Source organism: Toxoplasma gondii, chromosome X (assembly GCF_000006565.2).
Source record: "Toxoplasma gondii ME49 chromosome X, whole genome shotgun sequence".
NCBI classification, from domain to species: Eukaryota; Apicomplexa; class Conoidasida; order Eucoccidiorida; family Sarcocystidae; genus Toxoplasma; species Toxoplasma gondii.
In genome coordinates this window covers 76,301-87,647 of record NC_031478.1, presented here as the reverse complement: position 1 = coordinate 87,647, position 11,347 = coordinate 76,301, and the positions used below count along the sequence as shown (strand labels likewise).

The window sequence follows — 11,347 nt, the reverse complement described above, 5'->3', positions numbered from 1 at the left end:
CCCAAATTGTGGTGTGTGGCGCCGCGAGAAGGTGAATTTTTGTCTATGGGACGGTTTCTTATCGGATCCTTCTTTGGTATTAGTGACAGCGGCGATGCGTCACGCGATCAGCGTGGACACGTGGGGCGCCGGACGGTGCAAGGAGTCGATAACGTCTCATGGTGCACTGCTTGGCAGAGGGTCGAGTGCAAACGATTCGGTGAGACGTTGCCCTGCCGAGACACGAGTGTCAGCAAAGGCGAGTCAGCCCGGCGGCGGTCAGGGTGATGTGTGTGGTCGGCGTATGGCTGACTCTAGACCCACCTCCCGGTGCAGGTGTTTGATTGTTGCTGCTTGTGTCACAGATGGACTAGATGAAGAAGGTAGGAACAGTGCTGTAGAAAATCTGATGTACACCGTCAGTGGATGTTTAGCAGCTCCGATCCCTGCTGCAGTATACTATTACTAACAATTGAATGGCAGTGTTGACGTGCGGTCGATTGTGTTCCGTGACGGAATGCATTGGACTCGCAGACAGTCGGCATTCTCGACTTTTCTGTATTATATTTGAATACGTTGACAGTGGCAGGGGAATGGACGTGATGCTACTGTGACAGGAAAGTAAGCAATGACAGGACGCATTTCGTGTCAAGGATTACATTGGGTGGGCAACGTGTTTGCTCAGGCGAATGCTGCGGGTGACGCTTAGCAGCGACGTCTGAACAATAGCCCAGAGACTATTTGTCGTCTTGACACAGAGGTAAATCGCTTGTGATGCTGGATGGGTTGCGAGAGATACGGGGGCGATCTCAATGCTTCCAGTGTTCATTATATCGACGTAACGTTACCGGCTGTAAAACTGTGACGTTTAGGAGTCCCGGAAGTATTTATCCTTTCAGGCTTGCGCAATCCCATGCTTTTTTATGATTCCACAGATCGGCTCTTCTTCTCTGTCGCCCTTCCCTTGCTCCATGCTGTTACCTACGCGAGGATGAAATAGGCTTATGGGTTTCACAGGTACTTTATCTTTTCTCAGTGTTTTCGTTGCTCATGTTACATAGCTTTCAGGTCGATCTGCTGTTCTTCCTGGGTGTAATGCATACACTGAATCACCCCACTGATATCTGATATGTTTGTGCGAGATTGCCGTCGCCTGTGATTCTCCTCGCCTTCCTGTGACAAGCAGTCGCGAGCGTCCGAAGGTATGTGTCACCTCTGGCCGAAAACCTTATATGTATCACTTGCTTAACGTCGTGTGCGACAGGTCCAGGATTATTCCAACTAAAGAGGGGAGGAACGGGGAAGGTCAGATGAGCGCGGTAACGTAGCTGTACCCGCGAAAACTAGAGCTCATTCCCTCTGAACCACAGGGACTTGGAATGGGCGACGACCAGAAGGCTGGAGAGCGTCAGATTTCTGTAGGTCCATCAACTTGCTGGCCGGCAGAGGATGATCCCGGCTGATAGGACGCGCAAGTCGTGAGTTCGAATTTTCCGTGACAGACTGTGGAGACAGGCTGTCCAAATTGAGATCGTGGTAACCAGGTACAGAGGACAAAGGATCGAGTCAATGTTACGGATATGTCAGCAGGCGATAGGAGAGACGGAGACACACGAATGCTTCAGTCGCGCCCCAATTATTGGTCGATCCAGTCATTCTGGTTATGCAGGATATACTGTGGCCAGTAGCATGGTCCCGGGGAAGGGTGACGTGGTGTTACCAGACGAAAGGTCCACTGGGCAGCTTTGGCTCAGTGTACTGTGTGGATAGACTGTCTTGTGCTTTCCGTTGAACGAGCATCAGACAGACTGCAGCGGGACAGGCCTGCAGTGAAGATGTAAACGTCTGTAGGTTGCCGCTTCTACGACCGGCAGACACTCGTGGTCTGATTGTAAGCATCGGCTGACTGCACTACATGTGCTGGACGGATTCATTGTCGCTTTTCAGGAGGAGCATGTAGGAAGCGACCGTGTTGGATATACAGCAGAGAAATCGCAAGCTGGGGCAACATGCAGCAGCATGTGTGTTTGTTGTCCGCTTGAGTCAGGTTGTGTTCTCTTGCATGGATGGGTCGGCAAAGCACGACATGCATTTACTGTGAAAGTGGGTGATGGTTATTGGTAAGAAACCTACGCATGTGTCTTTGAGTGATGAGAAACCACTTCGTTCAGAACTAAAAACAGGCAACTGCGTGGTGAAGCGTCTTTAAAGAGGGGATGGACGCCGGTAGTGGATAACCAGGCATACGTCTTTTCGTTACGATTGTGGTCGCGGCTCTAGTGGAATGAAAAGAGCCATCGAATACCGTGCTACTCTATTCTGTGCCAGCCGTCACACTTTTTTCCGTCACATATAAAGCGCGTTGCTTCAAACAAAAGTGGAACAACTCTTGTCTGGAGTTTCAGAACGATGTACTAAGACGAGGGTTTGTTTCTCCTCCGGAGAAGCTGCAGTGAAATGTGTTGGAGAGACAGCGGAACACTGGTGGAAAGTCCAGGATCACAGACGAGCAAATGCAGAGACGCGCTTCATCCGTCTCCAACCTGTTGCGAAGGTGTGACTAACACGTGGTGTGGCAAGTGACTCTGTGTTACGTCACCTAGCGATGCCGCCGAGGGTTGCTAGTCCCATCACATGTTTACTGTGTGTTCTTGTCCGGCATTCCCAGCTGAAAAATGTAGGTGACTTGTGTGTGTGTGTGACCAGCAACCGTAGAAACCGACAACTTAGAACATCCTCGTGAAAACTTTGGAAACTACAGAAAACGACGTGTTTGCCAAAGTTGTCAGACGATGGGAAGATGAAGGGTAGGGGGAACACGGGCTAAAAACCCGCAGACACTGTAGATGGCAATTGCCCTTGTTGCCTCAGGTACAGAGTGTCGGCATAGCGACCACGCAACACCAAAGAAAGAATTCGTCGTGGCAAAACACCTAAACGTGGTTTTCATATTGTGGGTAACACCCAAGAAAATATCAATTTATGTCGAGTATAGATATTATAACGAAACTCATGATCCATACGCTGGGTCTCCGGTCCGCTGAATCTGCCTGAGGGACAGCTTCTTTCGTAGCCGAAAGTGTGGAACTGTCTTCTTCTGGTTTGGTGTTAGTGCAAAAACGAACGTCTTCGCGAACTCCGACGCTATTGGCTATCAGTACTTTCCGTTCAAGAACCAAAGAGCGAAAGGATCATTTTCTTCACCAACTTGTTTCAGTGCTAGTGACAACGAAGTTTTAGGTGTCGTCTGTGTGAGCCAGAGAGTTCTCAGTCTTCAAAAACGTCTCTCTTTTTGACACGTTTCTTTGCCCCGGATGTTGCGTTGTCAGGCACTTGACCCTACATGCTGAAGAAAATTCAAACGCATCAACATCGACGTCAAGGAAATGTCAAGGAGGCATAGAGGAAGAGGTTGAAGAAGCGGGTGACAACGTTCATCCGAATTTCTCTTTTGCTCCAGGGAGATATTCATTACCATCTCGTTACCGTCGGATGAAACAAGTTCTTGTTGGCCAAGTTGTGTCAAAGGGAAAACACATAGTTAAAGGGGGAAGAAGATGCTGTGTCAGTTAGGTAAGTGAGGTAGTTTCTCCTTGTGGAACCATGCCTCCAACCTGTACCATTATTTTTATGGGCATCTCGTTTTTATCAGCCTTGATGCAACTGTGGCGCGGAAAAAGCAAGTCTGGCGTAGGAAAACCAGAAGAAATTGGGGTCGAAACGGTGAAAGGAGTAGATCCACTATGCATAGTCTTGTGACTTGCAACACACCAATGACGACCTAAAAGATACACGTCGATCCTTGCATATTCCTGTGTCACCGGATATATCCAATGTGTTATCTCCAGCATCGTCCACGTTTACAGCTTTACGCTACGAAATAGAAGAGGAAGGTGGAGCGCAGTATGCTTTGCGCCGTAATGTCGAAAAAATAACAATCCAAGCAGGCTCATGCTATGCTCTGTCACTGCGCATAGCGAGGGGCCGATGCCTACCGTTCATTTTGAAGAAAAACGTGAAACTAAGTTACGAAGGACAAAGACAGGAGAACGGGTCTTATGATAGGTGGGAGGATGTTATGTAGAAGCAAATCTTTGTTTTGGGACCAATTTCCTTGTAGCAACCATGTTGCAGGGAAATGAAAAAAAAAGCCCAAGTGCTTGGTTTACAAGTGCGTGTGATTGTCGTACGACGGTGACGAGCATCTACCAGTAAAAGAGAACATTTTGCATGCCAACCACGGCAAACCGTCTGGACAGTGTCAACTTTTGTGGGTGACGTATAATTTTATTGGGCGTGTTTTTCCGTTGTTCAATGTTAACACTCGTCGTTGTGATTCGTGTATCTGTGAGACTTTCGCAAATGCCAGACCGTTTCACTGAGCCGTGAATTTTATGGAACACCTAATACTCGCATATGGGATTTGCGCACCCTTTCTCATCGGGTGGGTGACCTGGTACTTGGTTGTACGCTGCCCATCATTATTCAACAACTGGGTCAAGTCAGTAATCACCATAATCCCACGTTGTGACACTAGCATTTATATTTTGCCAAGAAACGTGGAAAACGGTGTATGTCGATACATCACTCGCCTTCCACAAAATGTCGCAGGTAGAATGATCCACAGCTAGTGTGAACAGCGTTTTAGGCCTTTAGGACTTACGAGTATGCATGGCAACAGATTGCAATGCGCTTCGTCATCGTTATCCTGATGCCACACTGTTGCAACGTTAGCCACAGTGTGAATCGTTTTTTGTCGGGTAAAAATGAGTATGAGAGTCGAACCTAGAAGATGAGGTCGCGAATGTTATGGATTAGCGGATCCGATGTTTGTTGCGTTGTTCGAGACCACGACGTTAAGCACATTGAGGGTATAGTTATCCACTGTTCTTCTGGAAACACACGGTTCTGCATACAAGTCTCATCCGCTAGTAGGATACGGAAGCTTATTCACGACGGAGTCGAACGGCTGTTTCAGTCGGAGTTCACCATGTATCCACCCGGCGTTGAGTCAGACAAACGCATCCACGTTGTTTTACACGAAATTAAGATGACTGATGATGCCCTCCACCGCGGGTTTGACCTTGCCTCACGCGTGAACGTCTCCCCTCTGGCTCCTTGCATTTTCGGTCTGGACTCTGTCGGTGTGCCGTCGAGTCACAGAGTGGTTTGAGGTGATTGGTATCGTCGTCATCGTGTCCTGATACCAGATTCGGGCCTTCCTCCCGAACCTGTCCGCTTTGGCATTCGCGTGGATGTAGTCGGGACCGCAGAAGAGGAGACAGAGGCGAGACGCATTGATTTACTGTGGTTACAAGACATCTTCATATACGCCTGCGTGACGACCGAGAGGGGGAAGCACCTGACGCGTGTCGCGGGCGTTTCCACGAGGTGAGTTGTCTGGTGAGCAGATGACTCCGGTGTATGATACACTGCGACCATTGTGCCCGGCCGTCTCCCTCGGGTGGAGAACCTAGTCAGAGGCGTGGGGCTAATTCCTGTCGGCCACTCCAAGGATTTGCCGATACTGGGTACAGGTTGTAGGCGACAGCTGGTGGAACATTACACAGTGGTGATCAATGTAGTGGGGAGGGATGGAGAAAGTCCAACCATCCACAAGATGTGCGAGGAGTACGGGGCCAATCGTAGCAGTGAAACAAGTGGCTGCGGGGGCGATCTGCGCGTTGGTTGTGACCATTGGAGCGTTCAAGGCACGCTATGTGCAGTGTAGTCAACATAGCATGAGAGCTTGGCATCGCCACAGTGTTGTTAGTAGAAAAGGTGTCAGTGTGGACGCACAGTAGCGTACTGCCGGGTGCACCCGACAGTCGACTTCTGCATCGTCACGCGGCGACGTGAGGGTGGAGAAGGTCAGACGACAGACGTGACGTTTGGCGCTGGCCCCCCAACAGAAACCGGTCTGTGACGCGGCGGCGTTGTCGTTCTTGAAGGTGGTTCTGGATCCGTGGGCATCTTGCTCGACGATAACATTGTCAGACTGAACGAGGGCATGTCTTCGCGCCTCACAGCATATGCTGCCGGTGTCGATTGACACTCCCAACATTCCACTGTTGTTGCCCGCCTCCACGAACAAGTAGAGTAAGCCATGAATCCACGGTGGAACACGACATGACATAGAGTGGGTTGCCATTGCCATGAATGAGTGCGGTTTTGAAATGCAGACGTAGCGGCCAGCATTATTATCGAGAACGACAATAGGGGTGGCGCCAATACCCCTAGCGCGTCACAGCTGGCGCAGCAGTTGGCACGAGTTAGCCGGCACGAGTATGTGTGCACCTCCTTGGCAAAAGGTCGTGCAACCCGTGGAAGCGCACGCTGGCATTGAGCCATTCCAGGGGATTGGTGCAACAACTGTAGCGTCAGGCGGTAGACGGCGGTATGGTCACTGCGAAGGAGGCAGGCAAGTCAGTAAACGGATGCGGCGCTACTTAGTATGAAATCACATAGGGGGACGTGTGGTTCAAACCGTTCTGCTGCATCACAGTCCTACATTTCCCTCCATCCGGAACTGAGTCAGACAATCGCATCCGCGGTGTTTTCCTGCGGAAAGACAAATCTGTTTAGAACATACAGTGGTCATCTTCCTGAAGAATGTGATACATTCCAGCTTGCTTCGTACCCGCTGCCAATGGATGTCCAGTGTTTCATGCCTGCTGCAACTGCTTGCGACAAGGAAGCTGCCAGGGGTAATGCGGCAGTCCGGCAGATGTTGCGGGTAACGGTCGCAGGCCTAGGGATATCCCGTAGACGACGGTTTGCAGGGAATCCGCCACGTTTTTGGCGCACCATACTCAACTCGATACGCAGACTTAACATCCCGGATGAGCGAAGGCCTTACTTCAGTTGGGAGTGCTTTGTGTCTTTGTTACCCTGTCGTCCTGGCAATTATCCAGAAGGTTGTACGCGCTGACCAGAGAATGGACAGGAACTTGGTACCGTGTGTCTCACCTAGTTGTCTACCGAACAGTTGTGAGTAGGCGTTTTATGGTTCACAACCAGTGTCTGTTAGTCATATCCTGAAACGGCGAACGGTGCATGCTACTGATTTGCTCTTTGTGTGCATTCTCTCGTACCTCCCAGGTGTAAATGTTGTTTCCTGCGTGGAAGTCGCACGTGGACAACGACTGAGGTGACAGGCAGGGATATTGAAGGCCCACCGTAGGCATTGCTTGGTCGACAGTAGCACGGATGCAGATCGTCACTTTCTGATGTTGCTTGAGAGTTTCACGGCTGGCCATAAATCTCGCTGACACGTAGGCTTATCATGGCTGGGTGTGTCATTAGTAGATTAGGCTTTGTTTGGCTTGATCTAACAGCCGATGGATAACGCTGAATGACAAATGCCGCTCCCACAGCTGACTGCGTCCAGGATTCAGTGCATGAGAGTTTGGGGGCATGTTTCGCTGCGATGTGAGCTGTAGCATGTATGGAGCTGATGGGTGTCGGCCGGTGTGTGGGGGGATGTCGGCGGAGGCTGGTAGCAGTTTTGTGTATTGTGTTTGAGAGGGCACGGGGGCGTTGGCGACAGGAGGAAAACCAGGTAGGTGGGACGATGGCGCGGGGGAAAGAGTGTGGCGTCACATCTTTATCCGGGGACATGGAACGACGCAGGGTGCGCGCCCGGTGCGCTGTGCTTTTGTGGCGTTTACCTTGATGCACGAAGTATCAAGTGGCGAAAGCGGGTTGTGGAACGATGGTGTTCACATGGGATTCGTGGAGCAGGCAAGGACAGAACTCGATTCAGCAACGGTTAGTAGGATGAGGGAACTGGCGTTACGAAGGAGCTTCTTTGTTGTTCATATTTGCACTGAAAAAGCAGCTGCTCACGTTGACGAATGCCGAAAGGTGCGCGTTGGCTGATCTGGACTCTCATCTTTTCCTTCACAAATTTTTTGGTTGTGGTTTGGACAGAGGTGAAGGCTGGTGATTTGTCTTGCTGCAATTTTACCTGAAGTCTTGCTCATCATCTTCCCCTGCTACAAGCGTCTGTATCACTCTGAAGCTATTCCACGCTGTGTCTGAGGAGCAACTCTTGCTTTGGCTTGTGAACCTGATGTTGGTAACGACGCTGGCTATGATTATTTCTGAGTACGACGCTGAAATCAAGTGTGTGATGTTAAGGGGTATAGGAAATGCTACACACCTTAATTGGTAATGCATTGATATAATTATCGTTCTATCCATTGAGTCGTTCCCTCGTCTGCGATGGGTGAGCAGCCGCGGCTGGCTGCAGCCGCCTGCCCTTTTCGACCCCATTTCAGATCTGTGTGACTTGTTTGTGTTGTATCTGACTTTTCTAAGGCTACTCCGGGAAGAGGGTAGAGGAGTTCAGACCACGTCGGAGTGATGCTGCAGCTGACGCTGACAGGATGGAGATTCAGGGCACGCTTGATGAACTGTCAAGTATTGATGGGGAGAGAGGGTTGGAGGACTGTTCATTTCTCATAATCCATTTACACAATGGCTTATGTTTGAAGTCGCATATCCCGGATGTGCCTAGTACCTGTGCTTGCTGCGAGTTTTAGCTTCGCCAAACGTACGGCAGGAATCGGATGCCCGGCTAGACGGCGATGACCTGATGAATATGAGGAGCGATTGGTTCAGTCAAGAGGTTATTCCAGCAGGTATCGGGGGGCAAGACGACATACCTGAGAACAGCAGTAATACGGTAAATGGCAGTACAGTCCGGAGCAGATGAACTGGTTTCAAAAGTAGGTAAACCATCTCCACTCCTTTTGTGGCATTCTTCGTTGCTGCGATTGTGTTTTCAGGGGGAAAAGTCGAGTTTGAAAAGAAAGCATTGAGCGTATCTACGATGTTGTAAGAGTGTGACACGGAAACCGAACGGCAAGACGAGGCGGCAGAAGGTGGAGGACTGAAGGAGAATGTTAACTTCATGACCTCGTGGGCTTCAGATACATGTTTCTCAACATGTGCTGTCGGTCGGGTGAAGGAGGCGGTTGTCTGTCTGCTTTTCTCCACGAAGAAAGAGAATGTTAAAGAAACTAGCGATTTCATTCGCAGTGAGACATTCGGTTTCTCAATCTCGAGCGGTGCGTCCTGTCTGTCCTCCTGGGTCATCAATGTGTCGTCAGCGTCGCCCGCGCCCCAGATGCAGAAAAAGACATTCGACAGGAGGACGGCATACAGTTGGAGGCTGTGGAAACGAAGAGACAAGAGGGGAAGTTAACTCCAACCTGAAAGGTCACGAGGACAAAAACGTCAACCATGACACAGCTCTTACTGTGTGGTCCCGATTTCTTTACAAAGCTTTTCCTGAAGCACCTTCGTGTGCATCGTCGTCCTGGGAAAATGCAGAGGATGAACGACAAAAGGAGGAACAGAGTCAAGTTTGCGCGGTGTTGTAGATGAAAGTGATTACCATATATTGTTTTGTGGCCAGATAAAGAACCAAAACAATGATGAAGTGGTGAAGTATAGTGCTCGATTGCAGCAGGAGAAGACGCATGGTAACAGTATGCTCTCCTGGTTCCTTTGTCATGGGCAGGCCTATGTGTTTTTTGCATCCTATGGGGAAGAATGAAAAAGAATCTAGGGACGTGGAGAGCAGGGGAAAGACAAGAATGTGTCATAAGGGGTGTTGTGCACAAAGGATTCATTTTGTTGGTACCGTTGTTATCGCCACGGAAGAGTGTATGGAGTTACGAAAAGGAGTGGTCTGATTTTTAGGCAATAGTGGTCTTGTTCTCAAGTACTGCGGTAACCAGGCAAAACAGAGCGCAAACGTATTGAAACAATATGGGGGAAAACCTGTCAAGTCCTGATATCGGCCGACGAAAACCTCAAGACGGCTTCATCACAGGGGCATGTGTCTCCTCCCTGCAAGTGTTTTTCCTTGTCGAACGTGAACCCGCGTCGTCATGAGATGCAGACTGTAGCACACTCCACGCGCCTTCAGTTTAACGTTAAAGACAATGGAGCATATGTGGAAGACTTGGTGATTTTCCTTGCGTGTTTACTGTGATGAGGTTTGCCTCACCGTCTGTGCAGTGCTTACTCACACCTCTGCGTCGACATGGTAGCCACAAAAGGCACAGTGGAGGCACAACGAAGCGCCCGTGAGTTGCTAAGAAACCTCGATATTGACATTAGCAGGAGTCTTGTTCACATGTTGCCACACATCGATGGAGAAAGGATCAGAAGCTGGTTAGGGCTTAGAGGATTCATGGCTGGTCGCAAGTCGATGCTGTGGTAAAGTAGACAACAACGTTAGCCGGTCTCTTCTTACGGCAAACTTCTGCGAGGCTCAAATTGCGGACCATCCTCTTCATTAGGGGAGGAACCGGAGGCATTCGACAAGTTTGTAGCATCTCCTTTTCCTAGCACACTCTGGGTGAGTGATGGAGCTGTGGTTCCTCGATAGGAATCAACACATCCGCTGGAAAAGGTACTACATTCACTTCGACTGGATCCGGTTATTTGTTAGAACTGTTTACAGTTCCCTAGGGAAGAAACCACGGCCTTCTAGGTTTAGTGTTAATGGAATTTTAGGTTTAGGCCTTGTTTCCTAGGGGTTCACATTTCCCCCTCCAGGGGCTTTCAGCGTTCTTCTGTCCAGGGTTTAGAGTTGTTTACGGCTTAACGGCCGAACCTTTTATACGACTTATTAGGGTTAAGGAATTTTTTATGGTTGAAGGTCTAGGGTTTCTTTAAGGCTTTAGGGTTTAGTGTTAGTTTAAGGCTTAGAGTTTAGAGTTAGCTTAGGGATTTTAGGCTTTTAGGGGTTTTTCAGGGTCTAGGGTTTTTGGCGTTTAGTGTGTGCGGTATTCCTGTACAGTTTCAGTGCAGTGAGGTCCTGGTTCCGCATTTCGCCTGATCCTGCATTGGACACTAACCACTTAATCAAGTAATGTAGCGATATGCGCACGGCGGAAGCGGACATCTAAGTGTTGAGGCCCACTATTAAAAGCTACCTTTGTATGAATCACATCCTTGGTATGACAAACGCCTCTACTACTCTTTGAGGCGATGTGACTAGACTGGACTGCGGTAGATAAAGGACCTTTCTTTTTTTCGGATGTTCAAATGGACTTTTTGCCGCCTTATTGTGCCGGACTGCAGACCGTTGCTGGCCATTGCCTCATTTGTCCTTCAGCTGTTTTTATGGTGGAGGAGAACTAAGTTGCGTTTTCTTGTCTTTGGCGGAAACAGGGCACGTGTCTTGTACGCGAATGGATGAGCACGCAGCAGGAGCCCGACGCTGCGTGGTGCGTGCTGCAACATCATTATTCGTAGCTGCTTCGCGGACGGCGCAAGCTCCCCGCACATTCTGTTGACCTCAATGGAGATGCATGCACCGCGGAGGGAGCAGTTCATCTGGAAATTA

General features: G+C 49.6%; 2 protein-coding genes across 2 annotated transcripts; one reads left to right on the top strand and one right to left on the bottom strand.

Moving 5' to 3' along the window:
* Positions 1 to 5,763: 5,763 nt before the first annotated feature.
* On the bottom strand, positions 5,764 to 6,130 carry TGME49_200600 (hypothetical protein; the record flags this gene model as incomplete). The annotated part of the gene is made up of 1 exon (XM_002372004.2): positions 5,764 to 6,130. A coding segment is annotated over one exon (367 nt), but the record flags the coding sequence as incomplete, so codon positions are not given.
* A 498-nt stretch (positions 6,131 to 6,628) lies between these two features.
* Positions 6,629 to 9,201, top strand: TGME49_200595 (hypothetical protein; the record flags this gene model as incomplete). The annotated part of the gene is made up of 6 exons (XM_018779159.1): positions 6,629 to 6,686; positions 7,505 to 7,540; positions 8,302 to 8,422; positions 8,526 to 8,536; positions 8,772 to 8,820; positions 9,096 to 9,201. The coding sequence occupies 6 exons, from the start codon at positions 6,629 to 6,631 to the stop codon at positions 9,199 to 9,201; spliced, it is 381 nt and encodes a 126-aa protein (XP_018636104.1).
* Positions 9,202 to 11,347: the final 2,146 nt, after the last annotated feature.